General features: G+C 41.8%; 2 protein-coding genes and 1 non-coding gene across 12 annotated transcripts in view; 2 read left to right on the forward strand and 1 right to left on the reverse strand.

Annotated features, from left to right (window-relative positions):
- Positions 1-13,389, reverse strand: part of TTC3 (tetratricopeptide repeat domain 3) — a 125,468-nt gene extending 112,079 nt beyond the window's left edge. Inside the window, exon 1 of one of the 7 annotated variants that reach the window (XM_066259391.1) lies at positions 13,303-13,389. The gene's annotated coding sequence lies outside the window, so the exon portion shown is untranslated. Of the gene's footprint in view, positions 1-13,183 lie in introns of all 7 variants that reach the window. The other 6 variants (XM_066259401.1, XM_066259402.1, XM_066259394.1 and 3 more) reach the window with 6 other exon arrangements.
- Positions 13,390-13,457: 68 nt separating this feature from the next.
- On the forward strand, positions 13,458-25,579 carry PIGP (phosphatidylinositol glycan anchor biosynthesis class P). Of its 4 annotated transcripts, XM_066259405.1 has the most exons (6): positions 13,458-13,651; positions 14,187-14,291; positions 19,543-19,615; positions 22,936-23,054; positions 24,826-24,959; positions 25,224-25,579. In XM_066259405.1, exons 1-5 carry the CDS (start codon positions 13,537-13,539, stop codon positions 24,954-24,956), a joined length of 543 nt encoding a protein of 180 aa, XP_066115502.1. In that variant the 5' UTR covers positions 13,458-13,536; the 3' UTR covers positions 24,957-24,959; positions 25,224-25,579. The 4 variants fall into 4 exon arrangements, with proteins under 4 accessions (XP_066115502.1, XP_066115500.1, XP_066115504.1 ...); XM_066259403.1 differs by having other exon boundaries at positions 13,459-13,651; positions 24,826-25,579; XM_066259407.1 differs by having other exon boundaries at positions 13,543-13,666; positions 24,826-25,579.
- Positions 24,489-24,619, forward strand: LOC136327550 (small nucleolar RNA SNORA51). Its single transcript, XR_010729744.1, has one exon. It is a non-coding gene; the product is annotated as a small nucleolar RNA SNORA51 (small nucleolar RNA).
- Positions 25,580-26,464: the final 885 nt, after the last annotated feature.

Consider the following 26,464-nt stretch of genomic DNA (forward strand, 5'->3'; position numbering starts at 1 on the left):
ACTCGTTTTAAACTTGTTTGTTTTGCCCTGGCCGGTTGGCTCAGCGGTAGAGCGTCGGCCTAGCGTGCGGAGGACCCGGGTTCGGTTCCCGGCCAGGGCACACAGGAGAAGCGCCCATTTGCTTCTCCACCCCTCCGCCGCATTTTCCTCTCTGTCTCTCTCTTCCCCTCCCGCAGCCAAGGCTCCACTGGAGCAAAGATGGCCCGGGCGCTGGGGATGGCTCTGTGGCTTCTGCCCCAGGCGGGCGTGCCGGGTGGATCCCGGTAGGGCGCATGCGGGAGTCTGTCTGTCTCTCCCTGTTTCCAGCTTCAGAAAAATGAAAATAAATAAATAAATAAACTTGTTTGTTTTACAAATGTTTTTTATTTGTAAATACAAAAAGAACCAAGAACTGTCTATCAGAGCCCACACATCACTGTCATGGCATCAATTACAATGCAATTAATGTGCTCACATTCAGCAGACTGAGCCACTGTGACATAACAGCCTGGCAGGTCTCACCAATACTTCATCCTACGCCAACTATACATACTATAATTACAACATTGGTGTAATTTCTATTTTTCATTTTGTTTTAACCAGAGGCTATGTGGCATAGGGGGCAAGAGCATGGACTCTGGACCACACTGCATGGGCTTGAATCCTGGCTCTCCCATTTCCTGAGTGTCTTGTCTTAGGCAACTTACTAACCTCTCTGTGCTTCAGTTTCCTCACATATCAAATGAAGACAGCAGTACGACCTACCTGATTAATCAGTTAACATGTTTAAAGTGCTTAGACTAGTATATGGTAGACAGGAACTACTATCTATCAACTATCATTAATATTAGATGAATAATTTTTAAAATACATTGTTTGGATGTTTCTAGCTAAATGGTCTACCTTAATTGCTAAGTCCAAAAAGCACTTTTCAGCTTACAACTTACTTGACGCTGGTGACCACTTCCTCCTTTCCAGAACTCTTCACTTGGACTCCAGAGACCATCTTCTGGTTCTCCTCCTATTCTTCTGGCTGTGCTTCCTCAGTTTCCATGGGCTCTTCTTCTCCATTCCCCGCCACCCAATGTCAACTCTCTTTTCACGCTTACTCTCTCCTTGAGTGATCTTATCCACCACACCCAGGGCTTAAAACAGTACTTTCTGAACTTCCACCATCTGCATAGCTTCACCAGGATTTTTTGCATTTCCACATATCACATGTATTTTTATTTATTTGATATTTCTCTTCTTTTGGTTTCACTTGGCCTAAGTGATAATGTCCACATTGTCATAGGTTTGATGTACAACAGTACGCCTTTCATACACATTACATTCCTAACTATTCAAAAAATTGTGTTTATCCATAAACTACTTTAGATTATCTCACACTACACTATAGCACACATGGCTAAAATGTCCAAATGCTCAAGACTCTCAAATCTCTCCACACTGTGTTGCAGCTCATGATTTGTAGAATCTGTCAACTGCTACTGGATTTAATGAAGATGTCCCACAAGCCTCTCAGATTCATTAAATTCAAAAACAAACATCTTTTTCCTCAATAACAAAGGAAACCAACTTCTTTCCTCTTTCTGTATATCATCAGTTAATTGCTCTACATGCCACCTGCTTACCCAAACCAGAAACCAGGGGGCCAATTTAAACTTCCTGGTTTCCTTCAACATTTCTACCCAACTGACCATAAAGTCTTGTCATTTAACAAGTAATCTCCTTACTGGTGACTTGCCTTCAATCTTGACATATTCTAAAACTCTGACCATAACATTTTATTGTTTAAAATCATTCAACAGCTTCTCTTTATCTTCAGAATCAAGTCCAAACTCCCTACTATACCACAGAAAGTCTCCTGTAATCCTGTTCTTGGCTTTTGTCTCCAGTCACTCCATGACACCTAATTTACAAGCCAATCAATCATAATCAACAGTCTGCATTCCTAAACAAACCTTACTCATGCAACCAACTAATGCCTACCAGTTCTTAATACTAGATTCCACAAAGCATTTTCTGATCTTCTAGCTACCACCAAGTTTATTTCTGTACCTCTTCTCTGTAAGTCCAGATCACCCTGCCCATATCTCTGGACAGCAGTCTTCACATTATTTAGTCATCATGCGTTTATCTGTGTAGGTTCACTATGGGTCCAAAGGATACCCTGTGCCCTACTCCTTTGATTCCCTAGCTCAGTATTTCCCAAACTGTTTATTCACATTCCCTGAAGCAGAAAATTTTGCCAAATCCACTTGCCATCTGTACCGTTACTTAATATTTGTCTTAAGAATAACTCAACTCTTAACTTAGATATAAACTTGTTTTACAAGAAAATTCTATGTCACCATGAAATCTTACATTTGGTAGGAAAGAATGTTTTTCTAATACAAACTAAAATATACTAATAAAATCAAACATTAAAACGGTTTCTAATCCTATCAGTTATGATGAACTAATGGGGGCTCTATCACTGCAAATAGAAAAAAAGGTGGGTCCTAAATATAAAAAATGTTTAATTTTGCTGAGTTCCTAGAAATAGGGAACATTCAAAGCCACCCTTTCTCTGCAAAAGCAACAAACTTCTTGCTAGAACTAAACCTGGCAGTCAAGAGCTACACGTAGTAATGCCAAGAGCAGTAGCTGGGTCAGGACACTGAGCCCTGGACCAGAAACAAATGAGGGAACTAAAAAGTCGTCGGTGAAAACTCCTTGATTCCAGACAAAATTGATACAAATTCTATCAGAAGGAAAGCATCCCCCAGTCAGATGCTCGAGACTCCCAGAAACAGACCAGATAGGAGTTCATAATCTAAACTCATCAGTCACAGGAGGTGACAATCCACCAGGAAGAGATATAACAGAAAAAACAAGCCATAAATTTAGACCCCTAAGTGCATCAGACATTGGAATTGCCAGATAGTCTACAGAATACCCATGGATTAAAAAAACTGAACAAGCCTGACCAGGCGGTGGCGCAGTGGATAGAGCGTCGGACTGGGATGCGGAAGTACCCAGGTTCGAGACTCTGAGGTCGCGCGCGGGCTCATCTGGCTTGAGCAAAGAGCTCGCCAGCTTGGACCCAAGGTCGCTGGCTCCAGCAAGGGGTTACTCGGTCTGCTGAAGGCCCACGGTCAAGGCACATGTGAGAAAGCAATCAATGAACAACTAAGAAGTCGCAACGCGCAACGAGAAACTGATGATTGATGCTTCTCATCTCTCTCTGTTCCTGTCTGTCTGTCCCTGTCTATCTCTGCCTCTGTAAAAAAAAAAAAAAAAAATGAACAAGCAACATTAGACTGTAAAAATGACTGGGTATCTCTTAAAAAGAACTAAGTTAAACTTTAAGAAATTTAAAATATCGTTGTTAAAAAGTAAAAGAAAAAAATGGATGGGTTAAAGAGATTAGGCACAGCTAAAGGAAAAAAATTAATCAGCAGGATGTGCCAGATGAAATTATCCAGCATTGTGAATTCTAGTAAAGACACAAGGAAATAAAAATATGAAAGAAGAGATTTGAAAACAGTCTAATACATGTATATCCAATTAAATTTCCAGGAAAGAACATGTAAAATTAAAGAGACAATGCTTAAAGAACACAGGACTCACAATCTTCTATAACTCGTTAAAGACAAAATTCAGAATCAGGAAACACAAGTATCCAAAAGAGGATAAATAAAAATTTCCACCTAGAATTAAAGGTGAAAGGACCTAACATTAAAGAAAGAAAATCCCCGGCCCTGGCCGGTTGGCTCAGTGGTAGAGCATCGGCCTGGCGTGCAGAAGTCCCAGGTTCGATTACCGGCCAGGGCACACAGGAGAAGCGCCCATCTGCTTCTCCACCCCTCCCCCTCTCCTTCCTCTCTTGTCTCTCTCTTCCCCTCCCGCAGCAAGGCTCCATTGGAGCAAAGTTGGCCCAGGCACTGGGGATGGCTCCTTGGCCTCTGCCCCACGCGCTAGAGTGCCTCTGGTCGCAACAGAGCGATGCCCCAGAGGGGCAGAGCATCGCCCCCTGGTGGGCGTGCCAGGTGGATCCCGGTTGGGCGCATGCAGGAGTCTGTCTGACTGTCTCTCCCCGTTTCCAGCTTCAGAAAAATACAAAAAAAAAGAAAAAGAAAAAGAAAGAAAATCCAATGTAGCCAAAAGAAAAAGAATCTTTTCTTCAAAGAAGAATAAGTAAAACCAGTAGACATTGCATGTAAAATAGCTTCACTATGCAGACAGAAAATAAACTTATCAACCTAGAATGTATACTCCTCAAAATTATCTCTCAGGAAGAAAAATAAAAAGTTAATTTTTTGTTATTTTTAATACTTTTAATATTTATTTTGATTTGAGAGAGAGAGAAAGGGAAGGAGAAAGACAGACAGGAACATCAATCTGTTCCTGTATATGCCCCGACCAGGAATAGAACCAGCAACCTTTGTGCTTCGGGATGACATTCCACACAGCTGAGCTATCCGACCAGGACACATAAAAGTGATTTTAGATAAAACTGTGTTGACCACTAAGAGACTTAAACTTCCTTCTTACAAATATCAAATAAAAGACATAAAATTGTCTGAGTGAATTAAAAAAATATACAATATGTTCTTTATAAGAGACAACTAAAATACCAAGATTTCTTTTTTAAAGTAATAGTAAGATGAAGAAATATTATATTCCAAATCAATTATCACTAAAAGAAAGGTGGGATAGACAAAACAGGTCCTAAGGACAAAAGGCAAAATTAGGCATGGAGAAGATCACAACATAACAGAAAAGTTCAATTTACTAGGAAAATAATAAGCTTGTATGTATCCAATCAAACAGCTTCAAAATACATAAAAAGAAAAAAAATGTTAGAACTATAGGAAGTCTGTTAGAAGGTAATGGTGGGACACTGCAACACATCTGTCTCAATTAACCTTAAGTCAAACAAACAAAAATTAACAGACAGTCTGAACAACACAGTTTACAAGCTTGACCTAATGGATACATCACAATTAGATAGTACACACTCTTCACAAGTACATATAACAGTTATATTCACTAGGCTCAGGACCATAAAGCAAGGACAAAAAAGTTTTTTTAAAGACAAAATATACTTCACAACAATTAAAAACTGAGTAAAATAAAAAATGTTATGTAGATAAATAAAAAAATTTAGAAACATTAAAAAAAATTTTAAATGCAGGCTTGCCTGGTCAAAGCACATATGGGAGTTGATGCATCCTGCTCCTCCCACCCCTCCTAAAAAAATGAATAAAATTTTTTAAAAAATTAAAAACACCTGGCCTGCAGTTGTGCAGTGGCTGCAGGGGTCTCAAACTCCCGGCCCGCCCACCAAGCCGCACAAAATTGGTGGGCGGGCCACATGGCCGCGAGTTTGAGACCCCTGGGCTAGAGCATCAACTTGGAACACTGAGGTCATTGATTTGAAACCAGAGGCTTACCCAGTCAAGGTACATGCGACAAGCAAGCAAAGAACAATTAAAATGAAGCAATTTGATATTTCTCACTCCACTTCCTCCTCTCTCTGTAAAATCAATAAATAAAATCTTTAAAAATAAAAATTTAAAAACCTTTAAGTCAAAGAAAATCAAGACAGAAATTTTTTAAAATACTTAGTTTTGAAAGTTAATGAAATCACTATAAATTAAACTATTTTGGATAAAGCAAAAATGGACTTTGACAGGAAAAAAGAATGGCTGAATATTAATAAGCATGCAATTTGCCTGGCCTGTGGTGGCACAGTGGATGAGGCCTCTACCTGGAACATTAAGGTTGCAGGTTCAAAACCCTGGGCTTTAATGCGTCCTGCTCTCCCATTTCCTCTCTAAGAATGAATAATTTTTTTTTTTAAAGCATGCAATTTAAGTTAGAAAAATAATATAAATAAATCCAGCCCTGGATGGTTGGCTCAGTGGTAGAGCATCAGCCCAGCATGTGGATGTCCCAGGCTCAACTCCCAGTCAGGGCACACAAGAGAAGCAACCATCTACTTCTCCACCCTTCCCCATTCCCTCCTCTCTATCTCTCTTCCTCTCCCACAGCCAAAGCTCCACTGGAGCAAGTTGGTCCAGGCGCTGAAGATGGCACCATAGCCTCTCCTCAGGCACTAAAATGGCTGTTTTCAATGGAGCAATGGTCCCAGATGGGCAAAGCATCACCCCTAGTGGCCTTGCCAGGTGGATCCCAGTGGGGCACATGTGAAGTCTGTCTCTCTGCCTCCCTGCTTCTCACTTAATACCAAAAAAAAAAAAAAAAAAGAATAAACCCAAATAAAGAAAAAGAAAGAAAACAAATTTTAAAAAGATATCAATAGGCCTGACCTGTGGTGGCGCAGTGGATAAAGTGTCGACCTGGAATGCTGAGGTCGCCGGTTCAAAACCCTGGGCTTGCCTGGTCAAGGCACATATGGGAGTTGATGCTTCCTGCTCCTCCCCCTGTTCTCTCTCTATCTCTCCCTCTCTCTCTCTCTCTCCCCTCTCTCTCTAATAAAAATGAATAAATAAATAAAAAAGTAAATAAGTAAAAAAAAAAATTTAAAAAAAAAAAAAAAAAAAAGATATCAATAACCTAAAAAACAAAATATAATACACTACTTAGGCCAAAAATTAACTCTTTGTCAACATTAATAAAATAGACAAAGTTTTGGCAAGACTAATCAGTGAAAAAAAAAGAAGTCTCAACTCTGGCAGGTGGCTCAGTAAATAAAAGTGTCGGTCTGGCATATGGATGTCCCAGGTTTGATTCCCGGTCAGGGCACAAAGGAGAAACGAACATCTGCTTCTCTCCCCTTCCCTCTCTCATCTCCTCTCACAGCCAGTGGCTCAACTGGTTCAAGCATCAGCCCTGGGTGCTGAGGATAGCTCAGTTGGTGAACAGATGGTTGTTTCAACCAGATGGGGGTTGCCAGGTGGATCCTGGTCGGGTTACATGTGGGGGTCTATCTTCCCTCCTCTCACTTGGAAAAGAAAAAGAGAGAGAGGGAGGGGGGGTGGGAGAGGGAGAGAAGTCTCACACAATCAAAATGAGAAAAGCGAACATAACTTCAGAAAAAACAGATTTAAAAGGGAATTAAGACAATAACATGAACTTGATGCCAATAAATTTGAAATTCTCTTGAAAGAACAAATTTCTAAAACTTACCAAATTGACTAAAAGAAATGAAAAATCTAAAGTCCTATTATTATTCAACTACTTATTTCTACTAAAAAGTATTAACAATTTACAATCCTTCCACAAAGAAAACATTAGCTGGCCCTGGCCGGTTGGCTCAGTGGTAGAGCGTCGGCCTGGCGTGCAGGAGTCCTGGGTTCGATTCCTGGCCAGGGCACACAGGAGAAGCGCCCATCTGCTTCTCCACCCCTCCCCATCTCCTTCCTCTCTGTCTCTTTCTTCTCCTCCCACAACCAAGGCTCCATTAGAGCAAAGTTGGCCTGGGCGCTGAGAATGGCTCTGTGGCCTCTGCCTCAGGCGCTAGAATGGCTCTGGTTGCAACAGAGCGACGCCCCAGATGGGTAGAGCATTACCCCCTGGTGGGCATGCCAGATGGATCCTGGTCTGGCGCATGCGGGAGTCTGTCTGACTGCCTCCCCATTTCCGACTTCGGAAAAATACCAAAAAAAAGAAAACATTAGCTCTTACAGGCAAATTCCACCAAACTTTCAAGAAACAAATCATTCCAATTCAAACTGGCCCAAGAAACAGAAAAAGACCTACTCTCTAACTGGTATAAGGCATGTGTAATCGTAATACCAAAATCAGACAAGACAGTCAATAAAGAAAAATGATAGGTGATTTCATTCATCAACAGATACAAAATTCCTAGGTAAAATATTAGCAACTTCAATCTAGTAGTTCACTAAAAGACAATTCACCAAGATCAATTTGGGTTTATCTCAGGTAAGAATATAAGAATTAAGAATTTTAAAATGTTACTTGGAATCCATCACTTTTAATAGATAGGAGTAAAAACCAAAGATATTCTCAACAGATGCAGAAAAGCATGTGAAAAAAATCACAAAAAAACCTCCCTAATGTAATAAAGAGTATCTACAAAAACTCACCACAAACATTACTGTTAATAGGGAAGCATTCCCTTTAAAATCAGGAACAAGATATGTATGTCCACTATAATTGCTTCTAATGAACAACCATAAGCACTTCCATTGAACATAAATATAAAAGTGTGCCAGCATATTAAGAAAAAAAAGAGGGAGGACTGAAAGAACCAAAAGTGTCACTACTTGCAAATAATATAATTATCCACATAGAAAACCAAAAGAATTACAGAAACATATTAGAAGTAATAGGAAGTTATCAAATGGATGGCTAAAGATCAGTTTTAAAAATTCATTAAGGCCTGACCTGTGGTGGCGCAGTGAATAAAGCGTCGACCTAGAAATGCTGAGGTCGCCAGTTTGAAACCCTGGGCTTGCTTGGTCAAGGCACATATGGAAGTTGATGCTTCCAGCTCCTCCCCCCTTCTCTCTTTCTGTCTCTCCTCTCTCTCTCTCTCCTCTCTAAAATGAATAAAAATAAATAAAAAAAATCATTAATTTCTATTTACCAGCAATAAACAGTCAGAAAACAATCTTTAAAAAAGCACCATTTATAACAGCAACAAAACTACTAGAGAAATCAGAATCAACATTTAAGAAGTGTTAGATGTGGAAGAAGAAAATTATAAAACTCTTTAAAAGACATTAGAAACCTAAATAAATAGAAATACATACCACGTTCTCAGACAGGAAGGTTCAAAATCAAACATTTCAATTCTCCCCCAACTGATTCAATCAATTCCAATTCATTCCCAAAGTTTTTTTCATGTCACGTGACAAGCTGACTCTTAAAACAAGAACAAAGATCCAAGAACAGCTGAGACTCAAGTCCCCAAACATCAAGATTTCTGGTAAGACTATAGCATTAATAATTATGACAGTGGTATTAACACAGGGACAGACAAGTGGACTAGTGACACAGAAAGGTGAGCCAGACGTAACTCTGTGCTAATAGAGTAAACATGTAAAAGAGGTAGTTCAGCAGATAACTGGTGAACAGATGGTTGTTTCAACAGATGGCATGAGGACCACTGTAGCCCCCTTGAAGGGAAAATGAATGTGCATCATGGCCTCACACCATACATCAATACCAGATAAATTAGAACTTAAATGTAAAAGGCATTATTTTCAATGTCTTAAAAAAGAAAAATGACCCCAGGAGATTGTCTCTATAATCCCAGGGGGTTAGGGAAAGCTTCCAATTAGATTCCATTAAAATTGAGAACTTCTGTTCACCAGAATACACCATAAAGAATGAAAAGACACAGGCCACAGAAGATATTTACTAGTGCATATAATCAATAAAGGATCAGCGTTACAGTTTATTAGTTTTAAATCAAACAATAAAAAAAAATGGGTAAAAGATATGCCAAGTATTTCAAAAGAAAAATAGAAGGTTCACAAACGTGAAAAAACACTCAAAAGTCATTAACATTAAAAAGAAATGTAAAATAAAACCACAATGATACACCACTTCATACCCATTTGATTGGCAAATCTAAAGAAGTCTGATGATAAGTGTTAGATTAGATATAGATCAACTAGAACTCTTACACTGCAAAGTATATAATTTGACAAAACTACTGGCCAAAGTATAAGCTGTACAACCACTTCAGAAAACAATTTAGTATCATTTTGTAATTAAACATTCATAACCCATAACTCAGCTTACTATAGTGGTATTCCAACCCTTTTTCACTCACATACCACCAAAATGCTTTTCAATATTACATCTTCTTCACACTTTAAGATGACATTGAAAAATTTTTGCCTAAATTTATATAATGGCAAAAGTTGAATTTCTGGAATATCACAGTGACATTTTTTTAAAGTGACAATCATTTTTTTAATTGTTATAATTACTATAGCAGAGTTAATAAAAAAATCACTATATATGCTGATAATTAAACATAAGAAGTTAAATTTTTTTGTATTGCAGCTCTTGCGATGAGAAGTATCTGGATCGAAAGAGGTTTTCCCTAACATTAACATGGTACTATCTTAAATCATCCATTTGTTATCAGTAGAGAGTTTTCCCACTTGGGGCAATGCCCTACAAGATTCCATGTGAGTGGTACGACTTCACTACCTAATGTAGAAGTGCTACTGTAAAAGGGAAGGAGAGAAACTAGAACCAGAAGGCAGGAAACCTCTATGGTAGGCCTCAGGCATTACCTATTTCAGGAAAGTACACATGAAACTTGATCTTTAAGTTGATTCATTAATAACACTGTGCCCAAGAACTCCCTAGAAAAATCTTCATCATTCCCCTGGGGGTCATATTACAAGTGTGAAAATTTAGAGGAATTCTTGCAACCGTGTACCATTAGATATGTTCAAAATCTTCATTAATAGCAGAACCTGGAACCAAAATGCCCATCAACAGAAGAATGCATACACTGTGTTCTATTCACCCATGGAATATTACACAGCCTAGAAAATTAATGACTTAAACCTATACTCAGCATCAGTGACTCTTAGAAACATAACATTGAGTGAAATAAGCAAGTCCCAAAAACTGTTTCCAGTATTCCTTTTTTTTTTTTAACTCTAAAACAACAGAAACCATACACTGTTGAGAAATGCATACATATCTGATAAAATTATTTTTAAAAAGCAACGAATGACACACAATTCAGGAGAGTAGTTTCTCTGGAGGTGAGCACATTCAATACTAGTCCTTTTGTTTCTTGGAATGAGTGGTAAACTGATAGGTATTAATTTTATCATTTTGCTTCACAATAAGTAGGTTACATATATTTTGAATGTATCAAATATTACAGTAAGTAAAAAAATATTTTTAAAAACAATCACATGAAAAAAATATTTAATTAAATCACCTCACCTGCTACTAGAGATGTACATATACCATGGAAATGACCACTTTTACACCAACCATAGGAACTGACATACATTAGGTGTAAAATAAATGTTTATTGAAATTAATCTCATGAGAACCAAATGAGATAAAGACTGAACCAGTTAGTTGTGAGAGATAAACCCATAGGCTGACACCCAGCTAGAATAGAAGCCAAATTTAGCAGCAAGCTAAAGTTATAAGAAAGCTGGTCAGTAAAGAGAAGGCAAAAATGTAAAAGTCTGAAAACATAAACTGTTAGCAAGGATGTTAGAAAATGAGTGTCCTCACTCAATACCAAGAGAGTCAAAATTAGTACAACCATTTTGAGAGTGTCTGTGATATTTGGTTAAGTTAAAGATGCACATATCCTACTATCCAGCAAATCTACTAATAGGTATATTTCCTAGAGAAGCTTCCAAATTTGTGCACAAGAAAACAGGTACAAAGATGTTTATTGCAGGTTTGTTTTTAGAGACAAAAACCAGAAACAACCTCAAAGGCCATAAACAGAGAAATGGATAAGTAATGGTATATTCATACAATGGTATTCCATACCAGTAATTAAAATGAACAAACCAAAGAAACATTTTCCAATTTATTTGTTTATAAATCTCAAAATGTAATGCTGATTGAAAAAAGGCAAGTTGCAAAAGACACTTTTTTCATACCATTAAAATTTTAAAACACTGTATTATTGTTTATGGATTCACCATGCTCCAAGTATAAAATATTCAAAGGAATGATATACACAAACCTAAACACGGTGGCTATCTCTAGGAAAGGAAGGGGAGGAACTGAAAGCACCTCCAATTTTAGTTTGTTTTTTTTAAAAAAAGCTCTGAAGTAAATTTGGCAAAATTATTACATCTGTAAATTAGAGCCATGGATTGGTTAGATCCCCCTCTGTATTTTATGTATGAAATATGTAAGAAATTACAAAGAAAAAAAAGAAAATTAGGCAAAAGTAAGAAAATTGAGCAAATGAACAGCAAGAAACACCAAAATGCAGCCCTTGACAGCAAAGCATGAACCCTTTGCACAAGAGTAGTTGGGTCCATAATGGGTGTGAAGTTTCCTTCCCTGTGTATCCTTAGAATAAATCCCTTTTCCCTTAGGAATCTCTAGTAGTAAAAAATATCCTAGCCAGAGCTGTATGAGAAAATTGCTCCCAGGGGAGGAGTAAAATCTGTAAAACGTCGATCTTGTTTCCCTAGCCACGATTTTGGACAAATCAAGAGAGAATTTTTGTGAACGCCATAGGACACAGTAAGAACCGTTTAGTGGGTCGCCTAGGATGCATTGCGCAGTTGGCGTGTGCATGCATTTTGTAAATTTTGGAACGGGTCTACAATCGAAGGGCTTTGCGGGTTTTAGGAAGCTTCTGGAAAAGGCACGCACTGGTACCAACCCAAATTTACCTATGCCTCGGCTCAGTTTTTGGTCCCTGCCCCTCCTTTAGAACAGGCTGGCTCGACAGACCACACCAGACGTCATAAACACTACGCAACAGCTGGCAAAATGCGCTGCTGTCCTCCTCCCTGTTGGCTACAGGGCTGGGGGAGAGCGGAGGATGCTCCGCAGAGGCTTAACGCAGCGTTAATTTCCCCCCCCTCCCGTTCCCCTCCTCCGGGACGAGAAGGGGCGGGAGGCGACGGGAAGAGACACGAGGGGCAAGCCCAGCCTCGGTTGCCATTTTCACGAAAACAGGTGGCGCAGACATAAGAAACACAAAACAGAAGACGGAGTGCACGAAAGTTCACGAACACCCGCACACTAATCACGCATTCTACAGGACCCCGGAGCTACAGGCACGCGCACGGGGACTTGAGAGAAGGGCGATGCTGCAAACGGAGGTCACGACTGCAGAAGGCGCGGCCACGCGCGCAAGGGACGCGCACCCCCCAGCGAGAGGCAGTGATACAAACGGGAGCCACCCACACGGTCTGGGGGGCACACACGCCGTCACTAGGAAGAACTCGCGCGGGCACAAAGGGGCCAGGAGGCGACACACGGGCGAGTGCCTGCGCGCTCGGGCCCGAGGACCCTTCGACTAGCAGTGGTGTCACCATCAAGACGAAGGGGCGCCGGCGACAAGAGGATGCGCACACAAAGGGGCTACTCCCAATTTCGCACAGACACCTGGAGCGACCCACGCTTGCAGAAGGGGCACAACGGACAAAAGGGGCACACCCACTGGGCCAACAAAAGCAGCCACACACACTCCTCTACCGCATCTACAACTCATACCCCGCAGACACACCGCGGGCACCAGCGACTGACGCGCACACACCCACACTCACCACACACCCACGGAGGGGGTGTGGAAGGTCCCTCTCCCCGGGCATCTCGGCTGCAGCGCGACAAGATGACACATCCAGAATCCCCGCCGCAAGCCAGGTGTGCACTCACCCGGGCCCGCTGCCCGCTGCCCGCGAGCCTCGGACGCAGGTACCCGACACCGTCGTCGCCGCCGCCGCCTAGGGCCCTCCACGTCAGCCGACGCAGGCGGGAGTGGGCTGTGGAGTAGGCGGCAGGATGCCATGTGACCCGCAACACACATGCGCAGTCGCGACGCCCCACCCCCTTCTCTGCGGCGCCGAGCGAGCGATCCAGCGGACCCTCGCGGTCCAGAGCTCCCGGTGGATGAGGGTCGCACTGCGCCTGCGCCCTGGAGGGGCGGGCGCTATCGCCCCTGGGCTTCTCGCTCGGTTTCTCCTCTCACGCCAGGCTGCGGCTCTCGGGTCGGCGCATGCGCATGGTACTCTGCGCTGAGGTGGCTGAGCTGTTGGGAGGGGTTCAAGTGGGTGCCTAAAAGACTCAAGGTCCACGGCCACCTTGACCTCAAATGAGAAACAGAACCTCTCCATCCCCGAGAGGGCAGGGCTCGGCCCTGGGCGCCGCGGGCCGGACCCGGGGTGGCCGCGCGGCCCTTGTTCGCCGCCGTGCCCTGCCCTGCCCTTCCCGCAAGGAGGCGAAGCCTGCAGAGATGAAGGAGCGTTTGTCTTGCCTTCCCCCTTCTCCGGCCATTCCCTCCCCTCTGCTGCAAGGTGTGCACGCTCCGGCGCGTGCCTGCGAGTTTTGGCGGCTGGTGTGCGCGTGCAAGTTAGGCGTGGGTGCTGGTGTGCGCGCATGCAAGCGGGCGTGCGTAGGAGGTGTGTGCGCAGGATGGCAGTCGCAGTGGTTTAAGCTGGGAAGAAACACTGCAGAGGCTGTGCGGGTAGCAACGTGATGAGACTGTAGCCGTCCAATGATAAGAGTGTGTCACTGACGGTGATTGTGTTTCTTTCCCACAGATTGCCCCAAAGCCACCAAGAAGATGGTGGAAAATTCACCATCGCCTTTGCCAGAAAGAGCGATCTATGGCTTTGTGCTTTTCTTAAGCTCCCAATTTGGCTTCAGTAAGTATTTTCCTGATGGATGCAAAGGCCATTTTCTGGTGTTCAAGGTCAAGGAAACTGTGGCATTTGTTATTAGGAATTACACACGTGATTTGTGTGTGATGCTTTTAAAGAAAAACTGAAGGGGACTCATGTTTTTGTTCAGTGTCTATATGCCAGGTACTACCCTAAAAGATTTAATTTCAACAAATATTGGTACAGCACCAGACAGGATCGCAAAATGAATAAAGCCTGATTCCTGTGGTCATGGTCTTATGGACAAGACAGACAAATAAATCTACAATTAACACTTAGTGTAATGAGTGCTATGGGAGCACAGTGGAGAAACATGAAATGAAACTGGGAAGCCCGCTTTCTTCCCAGCAATAAGGAGAAAGCAGTGCAAAGGCCTTGAATGAAGGCTTGTGAAATGGATCCAGTGCTGTGTGTGGGAGCTAGTGAGTGAAGGGGGCTGGGCTACAGAAGACAGGTGCACTTTTCATCCTAGATTTCGCTCAGTCCCTATATGATGCCACTTTTTAGGTAAAGAAACTGATGCTCATGGAGACACTAATAGCCAGAGCCACACAGCAGACCACACGTATCTCCCCCAAAGGATTTGAGAATTATGAGGGGACAAGAGAGAGAATTGGGTACCCATGATCCAACAGTTTGGAATTTTGTGAAAACGAGGAAGGTGGAGGTATGAACCTTAACTGCATCAGGATAGCCCCCCCCCAAACTGTTGGATACTAGAATCCATGGAGTGAAGTTATAACTGGAGTTCAGAGCTTGACTCTTCCACAGATTGGCTGTGTGACCTTGGACCATTTACTTAAACCTCTTTGAGCCTTCAGGTTTTTCCTGTGTAAAATCTGGTGATGATGTTTATTCAGTGCCTATCATTCACAAGACAGTCCAATGAGGTAGATGTTCTTGTTATTGGTCTCATTTTGCTGATGAGAATACTGAGGCACAATGGGATTTAAATACAGTGCTCATGGTCATGCAGCCAGTAAGTAGTAGAGTTAGAATCTGAGCCAAGACACTGGGTTGACTTTGCTTTGCCACCTCTTATTGGCTGTTGTGAGAATTAATTGCCATATTTTATGCAGAGCACTTAAAAGAATATATAGGAACAATAAATGCTAATAAATGTTAGCTGTTGATGTTGTTACAGTCAACATCATTTTTGTAAGCTCCTGTTTTGGAGTGTATATGAAGGATTAGAAACTTCAAATAAATAAAAGCAATGACCTGAAGACTTAAATCCTGTAATACCTGTACCAAAAATTAATTGAACAATTTTTTTGAGAGCACTGTGATAGGCCAAGGCGGAGCAAACAGCCAAAATGTCCTACTTTCATAGGTTCATAGGGTTTTCATTCTAGTGGGGCAAGAAAGCCAATGGACAACTTAAGCAAGTAAAACATACACAATGTTAGATGATAACGTACCATGGGGAGAAATTAAGCAAGAAAGGAGGATAAGAAGTGGGAGGAGGTTGCTGTTTTAAGTACAGCAGTCTGAAAGTACCTTTCTGAGTGATGAGGTTTAAACACAGACAGGAAAATTGCAGTTAGCCACCTGGCGATCTGGGGAAAGAGCCTCCCAGGCAGAGAATGCCCAGTATAGAAGCCCTGAGGAAGGAGCATGCCTGTGGATTTAGGGAACAGAAGGAGATCAGTAAGATTGAAGCCTGAGAAAGTGAGGCAGAGGGTAGATAGGATTAAAATAAAATTTTTAAAAAAACAGACAGAAGAGGTCAGAAGTCAGAATCCAATAGTTATAAAACTAGATGAGGGGTACAAGATAATTCTCTCATGTTGAAATATTCCCTGATTTAAAAATAAAGTAATTGTCTTAACCTGCTCAGGCTGCTATAACAAAATACCATAGACTGGGTAGCTTAACCAATAAACTTTTTTTTTTTTGGTCACAGTTCTAGAAGCCGAGAAGTGCATGATCAGGGTGCCAACATGGTTTGGTTCTTGATAAAGTCCTCTTCCTGATTTACAAATGGCCACCTTCTCACTGTGTCCTCCCATAGTGGAGAAAGAGAGCACAGGAAAGCTCTTGTCTCTTCCTTTTCTTGAAAGGACACCAGTCCCAGGGCCCTGGCAGGTTGGCTCAGCAGTAGAGCATGGGCCCGATGTGTGGAAGTCCTTGGTTTGATTCCCTGTCAGGGCACATAAGAGAAGTGCCCATCTGCTTCTCCACCCTTCCCCCTCTCTTTTCTCTCTCTCTCTCACTTCCTCTCCCACAGCCAAGGCTCCACTGGAGCAAAGCTGGCCCGGGCTCTGAGGATGGCTCCATGGCCTCCGCCTCAGGCACTAGAATGGCTCTGGTTGCAACGGAGCAACGTCCGTTGTGGGCTTGCTGGTGGATCCTTGTCGGGCGCATGCGGAAATCTGTCTCTGTCACCGTGCTCACTTAAGGAAAAAAAAAAAAGAAAGAAAGAAAAAGCCAAGGGAAGTGCATTCCAGGTAGATGGTACTCACCACAAGTGCAATGGCCCTGAGATGCTGTAGAGCTGGAACATAGTGTACCAGGGCTAGACATTAGACAGGTGGGCAGGATCCCGGTAATTTAAGTCCTTGTGAGCCTCGGTAGTGAGATTGGATTTTATTGTAAGGGCATTGAAGGGTCTGAGCAGGCAAGTGGTATGGCCAGATTTATATTTTTGCAAGGTCACTCATTGCTGTGTGGAAAATGACTGTTCAAGTATACTCTTTCTTTGGAGTTGACGTTACTGACACCTGCTCTGGAAACCTGGGTGTCATTCTTCACTTGTACTTTTCCTTCTCCCCTAACCCATTCATTTGTGCCTGCCACTGAACCTTATGGGGCCTCTCACCTCCACTCTAACACAGACGCATGCACCATCAGTGACTCACTCGAGCTGCAGACCTGAGCCTGTGGCTAGAGTGTGGATGGTTATTTCTCTTTTTAGTTTGCTATAGCTTTAAAATGAAAGATAGACATTCAGTTGTCCCCATTGCCTGCAGCATAAAGTTAGTGTTCTTTATACAAGATTTTTCATTATCTGGGATCTGTTTTTTCCAGCTTTATTTCTCAACATTCACAGCCTGTACTTTGTGTCCTAGCCACTCTGAACTGCTGGGGGTTTTGCCCACATTCCTCACCTCCATGTTTTTATTTATTTTTTTTTTTTTTAAGATTTTATTTATTCATTATAGAGGGGGGGGGAGAGAGAGAGAGAAAGAGAAGGGGGGAGGAGCAGGAAGCATCAACTCCCATATGTGCCTTGACCAGGCAAGCACAGGGTTTTGAACCGGCAACCTCAGCGTTTCCAGGTTGATGCTTTAACCACTGCACCACCACAGGTCAGGCACCTCCATGTTTTTATTAATGCACTTGCTGCTGCCTAAAAGCATAGTGGAACACATAGCTGGGATTCACATTCCAGTGCTGTCACTTTTAACTATGGTCTTGGGCAACTCACTTAAACTCCCTGAGTCTCAGTTTTTTCATCTGTGAATTAGGGAGAATGATAGCACATACCTCAGAAGGGTTTAGAGGGGTCAAATAAGACAGGGGTCCCCAAACTACGGCCCGCAGGCTACTTGCAGCCCCCTGAGGCCATTTATCCAGCCCCTGCCGCACTTCCGGAAGGGGCACCTCTTTCATTGGTGGTCAGTGAGAGGAGCATAGTTCCCATTGCAATACTGGTTAGTTTGTTGATTTAAATTTACTTGTTCTTTATTTTAAATATTGTATTTGTTCCCGTTTTGTGTTTTTACTTTAAAATAAAATATGTGCAGTGTGCATAGGGATTTGTTCATAGTTTTTTTTTATAGTCCGGCCCTCCAACTCTCTGAGGGACAGTGAACTGGCCCCCTGTGTAAAAAGTTTGGGGACCCCTAAAATAAGATAATACACATGAAGCTCCTGCCACTACCTTTGACCTATATCTGTCTCCTGCACTAGTTTTTGAGAATAGAGACTGTGTCTTATTTTTCTGGTTAGCCTTGACCTTTACATAGTGCCTGGCATATAGTAGATGCTCAATGAATGCTTATTCACTTAAGTAAATTATTTCCATTTATGAATTTATATTGTTTCCCCACTATTTGTGTTTTATTAACCTTGAAAACTCTCTCAAGCTTCAAGCCAGCACCCTGCCCCCTTTCCCCTCTACCATCTAGCCACACCAGCTCTCTCTTGCCATCTTTATGGATCACGGCAGGTAGCACCATAGTCTCCTATACCTTTCCTTCCTTTCATCTGCAAGCCTAACCATATACATTTACAACCTAGCTAACTCCCTCTTTATCCTTTAGACCCTAATTTAGTTACTTCCTCCAGGAAATCTTTCCTGACTTAACATCACCTTCATCACCGCCAGGGTGGGCTAAGGTCCTTCTCATGTGCTCCTGTACCTTTCATTACTCACTCATCAGCACTTATCACAGTGTATTGAAAATACCAGCCACTAGCTTACTCGCCTCTGTGTCCCACTGGATCTTCAGCTCAATGAGGGCAGAGGCTCTCTCTTTTGGGTTCGCTTTTGTATCTCATGTTCCTGTCATACAGAATTCTGTACTACATATTTGTTGAAAAAAGGGTTAATCCTTCATTGATTTAGGTAGTTTGAAATTTGTCTCTGCTATTTACTTTAGGCAGATGATGGAATATTTCATTTCCTTGTCTGTAAAAATGGCATAATTTCTCATAGGATTTTCCTGAGGATTGAATGAAATAATGCAGGTAAAGTGCTCAGCTGTGTGCTTACCCCACAGGGAAGGCCCAGAGGTCCACTGTTTAGTATATGGGAAGAATAGGAAAAGTTGACACAGAAACTTGGATTGAGGGAAATAAGATTGTATTCTGGGAAATAAAGCAGAAGCCGAACATGTAGGAAGTCAGAGCAAGGGTAGATTAATTCACCTTTGAGCAACTAAATATGTATAATTATTTCACCTCTGTGCAGATGAAGTGTTGAACACTTACTATGCATAAAGCAAATCACTAGGTGCTATAAAAATAACAAGCATTGCTAACTTAAACTGTTTAATATAGAGTGTGAGAGCTAAGACACTGCTGAACTGCACACTTAAACATGGTTATATTTTGTGGTAAGTCTATGGCACTTCTTTACCACAATAAAACGGTATAAGGTAATCGTGGTCATTGTTACAAGACTGGCATAAATAAGGAGCTAGAACTGAAAGGAGGGACATCATTTCTGAGTGACTGAGGGATGCTTAAATGAGATGTGTGCTGCACCGACCCTTTTTCCTCTTTACAGTACTGTATCTCGTGTGGGCTTTCGTACCTGAATCGTGGCTGATCGCCTTAAGCTTAACCTATTGGCCTCAAAAGTAAGTTTACTATATTGCTTAAATAAAATAATAGTATATTAATGCTGTTTTGAAGGATCAGATTTTTTTTTAAGACTATTCAAAAAAAATTTTTTTAACTTTTTCATTGATTTGAAGGCAGGGGAGGGAGAGAGAGAGAAAAGCATCAATTTGTTGTTTCACTTAGTTGTTTCCATTTAGTTGTGTGCTCATTGATTGCTTCTCATGCGTGCCCAACCAGGGGTTGAATCTGCAACCTCTGGCTTGCTGGGTCACCTTATCTACTGAGCCACCCAGCCAGGTCCAAGACTGTTCAAATATTAAATATTTATTATTTTAAGATCCATAAATAGCCATGTAGAAATGTAAAGCTTTGTAAAGGTCATTATTGATATGCCTCCAGTTAAAAGTGATGCATTCAACGCACATGTTTTTTCTTCATTTCCTCCCAACATCTTGATAAAGTAACTGTAGGAAAAAATATTTTTAAGAAATAAACTCACAGGAATAAATAATAGAATAGCAGGTAAGAAGTAGCAACAAAATTTTGGGATTGCAAATAGGTGAGAGATAACTTAGTTTCCACTTTTTCACATTGCTGAAGTAGGGAAGCCAACAACAGTATTTGTGCCCTAAAATTCCAGAAAGGCTCAGATATTGTACATACCAGGTATTTCTTTGACATGGTAATTCTAGATTGGGCTGAAAACTGTGTTTAAAGAGCATTAGACCCTTTAGCCCCCCTCCTCAGTCCTCAAAGCAGGGAGACCAACCTTTTCTCTCCTGTAGAAAACAGGACTTTTACTCTCTGGAAAGTTAAATACGAGTCTCTAGACACTGGGTAACTGAGAATGAGAATGAGGCTCCTTACTGAAAACAGGCAACTAAGTAGAAATCATTGCATTGCTGAATATAAGATCCCCCCCAAGCACCTTTCCTCACTAGGCTCTCAGGTCTGTGGTTGCCAGGCTTATACCACCCTGCCTTCCCGCAAAACAGAAGGTGCCGCTTGAGGAAGCTGACCAGCTCAGGAGAAACGATCTGTAATCTCTGACATTGGGAGATACCTCAGTGGAATGGGCAGGTCTCTTATAATGGCACTTGCCAGTTGGCCTTCCTGGCCCACAATACACAGTGCTTTCAGTTACTTTCTTAGTACTTTGTTTTAATTTATTTTTTAGTTTTTAATTTTTATTTATTGATTTTAGAGAGGGGGGGAGAGAGAGAGAGAGGAGGAACACCAGTCTGTACCTATATTTGCCATGATCTGGTATCAAACTGGCAACCTCTGTACTTCAGGACAATGCTCCAACCAACTGAGCCATCTGGCCAGGGCAATACTTCATTTTAAATATAAGTGGGCAACCATAACTTAGCAGACATTTTTTAAAAGCCTCTAAAATGAAATACAAAAGAAAAAAAAGAACTTAAAGGAAATGGAGATAATGGAACAGAAGAAAATACCTTATGAAACAAGAACAAATTGTATAAAAATTGAATATTTAAGGACTTAGTACTGCTTTTGGAAATTATAAGTATGATAGCAAATTGAATTGTTTTTTCCCCAAAGTTCGAAGCAGGGAGGCAGTCGGACAGACTCCCGCATGCGCCCAACTGGGATCCACCTGGGATGCCCACCAGGGGGTGATGCTCAGCCCATCTAGGGCTGTTGCTCCGTTGCAGTCAGAGCCATTCTAGCGCCTGAGGTGGAGGCCATGGAGCCATCCTCAGTGCCCGGACAACTTTGCTCCAATGGAGCTTTGGCTGCAAGTGAGGAAGAGAGAGACAGAGAGGAAGGAGAGGGGGAGGGGTGGAGAAGCAGATGGGTGCTTCTCCTGTGTGCCCTGACCGGGAATCGAACCCAGGACTTCCACACACCAGGCCGATGCTCTACTGCTGAGCTGACCAGCCAGGGCTGCAAATTGAAATTTTAATTGATGGGTTAGAAGATAAACCAAAAGTAATGTCCAGAAAGTAGAACAAAATAAAGCAAAATGAAATATAGAGAAAAAGATGAGGAAACTAGAACAGAGTGAAAAAAAATCTTAACTCTTAGATGTTCCAGAAGAGAAAACAGTAGGGAGCACTTGAGGTTCTCAGCTGCATTGAGAGGCATATTGGAGACCTGTTGGAGAATCTGGGCATTGAGTACTGACAGGTATGTGGAAAATAAGCAAATACACAAAATTATAGATTTACTAATGCCAGGAAAAGCAAAAAATTGTACAAGAAAACAGTAATACCAAGGTGCTCAGTTGCAAACATTATTTATACAGTCACAGTTTTTTTTTGGTTTTTTTTGTTTTTTTATTTTATTTATTCATTTTTAGAGAGGAGAGAGAGACAGAGAGGGAGAGAGAGGAGAGAAAGAGAGAGAGAAGGGGGGAGGAGCTGGAAGCATCAACTCCCATATGTGCCTTGACCAGGCAAGCCCAGGGTTTCAAACCGGCGACCTCAGCATTTCCAGGTCGACGCTTTATCCACTGTGCCACCACAGGTCAGGCAAGTCACAGTTATTTTTAAAAACTGGACATGACCAGAAATTGTGATGTTAGCAAGAGGACAGGAGAAAGGTAAGAGAGTATAAAAGAGCTAAATTCGGCCCTGGCCGGTTGGTTCAGTGGTAGAATGTCGGCCTGGTGTGCAGGAGTCCTGGGTTCAATTCCCAGCCAGGGCACACAGGAGAAGCGCCTATCTCTTCTCCACCCCTCCCCCTCTCCTTCCTCTCTGTCTCTCTCTTCCCCTCCCACAGCCAAGGCTCCATTGGAGCAAAGTTGGCCTGGGCGCTGAGGATGGCTCTGTGGCCTCTGCTTCAGGCGCTAGAATGGCTGTGGTTACAACAGAGCAATGCCCTAGATGGGCAGAGCATCGCCCCCTGGTAGGCATGCCGGGTGGATCCTGGTTGGGCGCATGCAGGAGTCTGTCTGACTACCTCCCCGTTTCCAACTTCAGAAATAAATAAATAAATAAATAAATAAATAAATAAATAAATAAATAAAAGAGCTAAATTCCACATTTCCATCTTGGGTAGTGCAGAGGAAATATCTGAAATTGAAAAAAAAAAAACCCAACAAATTATGAGTACATTGCATGCAAATGTGGAGGTAAATATGAAAAGAAACAGCGCAGGTGCTAATGTCCTTGTAGCAGGTAAGATTCCAGGGTTGGGATGGGGGGCTACTGCTTACAGCTTCTCATTACAGGCCTTGTAGAACTGTTGGACTGTCTTTTTTTAATACGTGTATTCCTTTAATAAAATTTAAAAGTTAAGTAACTGATGGACTCATAAAAATTATAACTTTTAGGGAAGTCTGTTATCTACTTAGTTTTCTCTTCTGCAGGTACTGGGCAATTGCATTACCTGTCTACCTCCTCATTACTATAGTAATCGGGTATGTACTCTTATTTGGAGTAAACATGATGAGCACTTCACCACTCAACTCCATTCATACAGTCACAGGTAAATTTTTACCCATGGGAAGTGCTGGGGGATGGAGGGGTGGACTCTCAGCACTCTTGTAAAGAAAAGCAACCAAGAACAGGCTGCAGTAGTGACACGGTGACACAGTAGAAAGAACTTAAGAGAAAAACACAAAGTTCTGCCAGAGTAATGTTCACATGGGAAGTAAGTTCTGATGCATATTCTGTTCATAGCACTAGTCAGCAGTTGTATTTGCCCATGAAAACCACAAGTATGTAATAGGTTTCTCACAACTTTGCCTGACAGAAACTTCTTTTATCCTAAACAGGCAGTGTTGATGGAGGGATGGCACATAGATCCATTCAGTACTTGTCCAGGAGGAGGGGTTTGGGGGTATATATCTTCTGGATCACTGTGTGCACCTGACCCCAGTAAGGGGGAAGATGGATGAGCCCCAGTATGTTTATTGTTTTTTTTTTAATTATTTTTTTCAAGTCTAAAAATTAAAATAAATTAAGCAGATTCCTAAGCTTGCTTAGATTCTAGGAGTGAAGTATTTTTAAGTTCCCAGGTGTTATTTTTTAACTTTTCAAAACCTTTTTTTTGTGTGTGTGAGCCATACAATGTATTTTGAAAGTTAGTTTTTTGTTTTGTTTTGTTTTGTTTTTTTATGAGAGGAAGGGGGATAGAGAGACAACCCCCACATGTGCCCCAGTTGGGATCCACCCGACAACCTCCATCTGGGACCAAATCAACTGAGCTGTCCACATTGCCTGATGCCAACACTCAAACCAGTCAAGACACTGGCTGTGGGAGGGGAAAAGAGAGAGAAGGTGCAGAGGGAGGGGAAGAGAAGCAGATGGTCACATCTCATGTGTGCCCTGACTGGGGATCAGACCCAGGACGTCCGCACACCTGGCCAACACTATCCACTGAGCTGAGAAGACGGGGCCATATTCTTTTTTTCTAATAGCTTACTGTATTCCCTGTATTCTTGACTAGAATTATGGCAAATAAACAATTTGTGCAGAGAGGGGAAAGTGTTACTTTTAAGTTTGTATGAATGATTGTACCAAATGATTTAATAATTTTCTGCTGCTGATTTAAATATATTTTCTAGGCTTGAATAGAATTCTGTTCCTATGATAAATGTGCAAATGGAAGTTTAATCATCATTGTACAGATGAATGAAATATAATTTCTTATCCAAGTAGAGATGTAACAAAGTACTTTGCTAACATGTTTTAACTGGGACATTTCTTCTAATGAGAGAATTCAAGTACCGTATTTTTTTACTCCATAAGATGCAGTTTTTTTCCCCAAAAAAGTGGAGGGGAAAATGCCCGGGTGTTTTATGGAGCGAAAAATATTTTATTTTATTAATTATTAATCATTTATTTTATTAATTATTTTAACACACCATTTGGTTCAGAATTTTTTTTTTCTTATTTTCCTCCTTAAAAGCCTAGGTGTGGCCTCCCAGTGCTTACCGCAGGCTGTGTTCTTACACTGACTGTACAGAAAGAGGAGGCAGAGTAAACCCACCCATCTACACCTCAGCCCTGGCTCTTTGCCTGGTCTGTATTGTGAATGGGGGGACATAGGGGAAAAAAAAGAAAAAAAAAACCCTAGATGTGTCTTATGGTCAGGTGCATCTTATGGAGTGAAAAATACGGTAATCTTTGAAACGTGGTATTTGTCAATATACAAACATTAGCTTAACAGATTAGATAGTAGTGGGTCTCCATGAACCACAAAGACATTAGAAGAAAGTGTTGTATAATTAGAGCCTTTTGTTCTCTTCTTGCAGATACCTACGCTCAAAATCAGCAGAAGAAGAAATACCAAGAAGAGGCCATCCCAGCATTAAGAGATATTTCTATTAGTGATATAAACCAAATGTTCTTTCTTAAAGCCAAAGAACTTGACACCAAAAACTGAATCGTATGTAGACTACCATTAAACATTTATTATAAGTTTTGACATAATTATTTCCACTATAATTATCTCCCATTATTGCCCTGGCCGATTGGCTCAGTGGTACAGTGTCAACCCAGCATGTGGATGTCCTGGGTTTGATTCCCTGCCAGGGTACACAGTTGAGGAATCTATCTGCTTCTCCACCCCTCCCCCTCTCGCCTCTCTCTCTCTCTCTCTCTTTCTCTCTTTCCCTCTCTCTCTCTCTCTCTCTCTCTTCCTCTCCTGCAGCCATGATTCAATTGAAGCAAGTTGGCCCTGAATGCTGAGGATGACTCCATGTCCTCCACCTCAGGCACTAATAAGAGTTTGGTTGCTGAGCAGTGAAGCAACGTCCCAGATGAGCAGAGCATCGCCCCCTGGTGGGCTTGCCGGTGGATTCTGGTTGGGGCACATGTGGGAGTCTCTCTGCCTCCCTCCTCTCACTGAATAAAAAGTTAAAAAAGAAAAAAGAAAGAAAATACCCAGTATTGAAGTATTTTGAAAAATGTAAGTTGAACTTCTCTTAGATTAAGTTCCATTAATATTGTAAATATTCTCAAATATTAGTTGTTAATGGATGGAATAAATAAAACTGCATTACCATATAGCAGACGTTCTTTAAATTAAGTCTCAGTAGAAGAAAGAAGTCCTGCCAGAGTCATTCATATTGTCATTTTCAGAGAGCTGTTCTGTCTTTCCTGCTGTTTATTAGAAGCCTAGAATTCAGACTCAGAATTAGAGGAAGAATACATCTAATGTGTGTGTCCTTACCATCACGTTCATGTCTTAGATACAATTATTTATTGAGTACTTGCTATGGACCAGGTATTTTTCAGGGCAGTGAGGGTGTTGCAACAATAAGATTTCCAAATAGCCTCTATTTTAGAGGCAGATGGAGATAGACCAAGCAAGTAAATGAGAAAGTATTCTTTGTGACAATTGCTGTGAATAGAATTAAGATAGTATAATGTCCTAAAAAGTAAAAGGATAACTGTTTTAGATTGGTCAGGTACACTGCTCAGTAGGAGGCAGCTGAGGCTGAGATTTAATTAGCAAACACAGGAGTCCATCATATAAAGATTGGCAAAGCGGGGTGAGCTTCTGGGCAGTTAGGGCACGGACTTCCAAGTGGAAAGGAGCTGGGTGTGTCCCAAAGACAGAAGACCAGCAGGGGGCCTAGAGCAGGGTCTGGGGTGAGCCTGGACAGATTGACCTATTGGGAGGCTTTAAGGGATTGACATAGCCTTATTTACGGTTTTAAAAAGCCACTGGCCTGTGGATAGATGATGGGTTTGGGATGAGTTGGGGTGGGGCAGGAGTGAGGAAATAAGGCTACCAGTCAGGAGGCTGTTGTGTTAGTCTAGTCAGGAAATGTCCCTTAGAGCAAAGTGATGACATGGGGTGAGAGCATCCAGGCAGGAAATGCCCTTGGAGCAGAGTGGTAGGATGGGTGGGGAGGAGTATCCAGCCCTGCAAGCTTTGTTGGAGAC

The sequence above is a fragment of the Saccopteryx bilineata genome, chromosome 2, assembly GCF_036850765.1.
Source record: "Saccopteryx bilineata isolate mSacBil1 chromosome 2, mSacBil1_pri_phased_curated, whole genome shotgun sequence".
NCBI lineage: Eukaryota > Metazoa > Chordata > Mammalia > Chiroptera > Emballonuridae > Saccopteryx > Saccopteryx bilineata.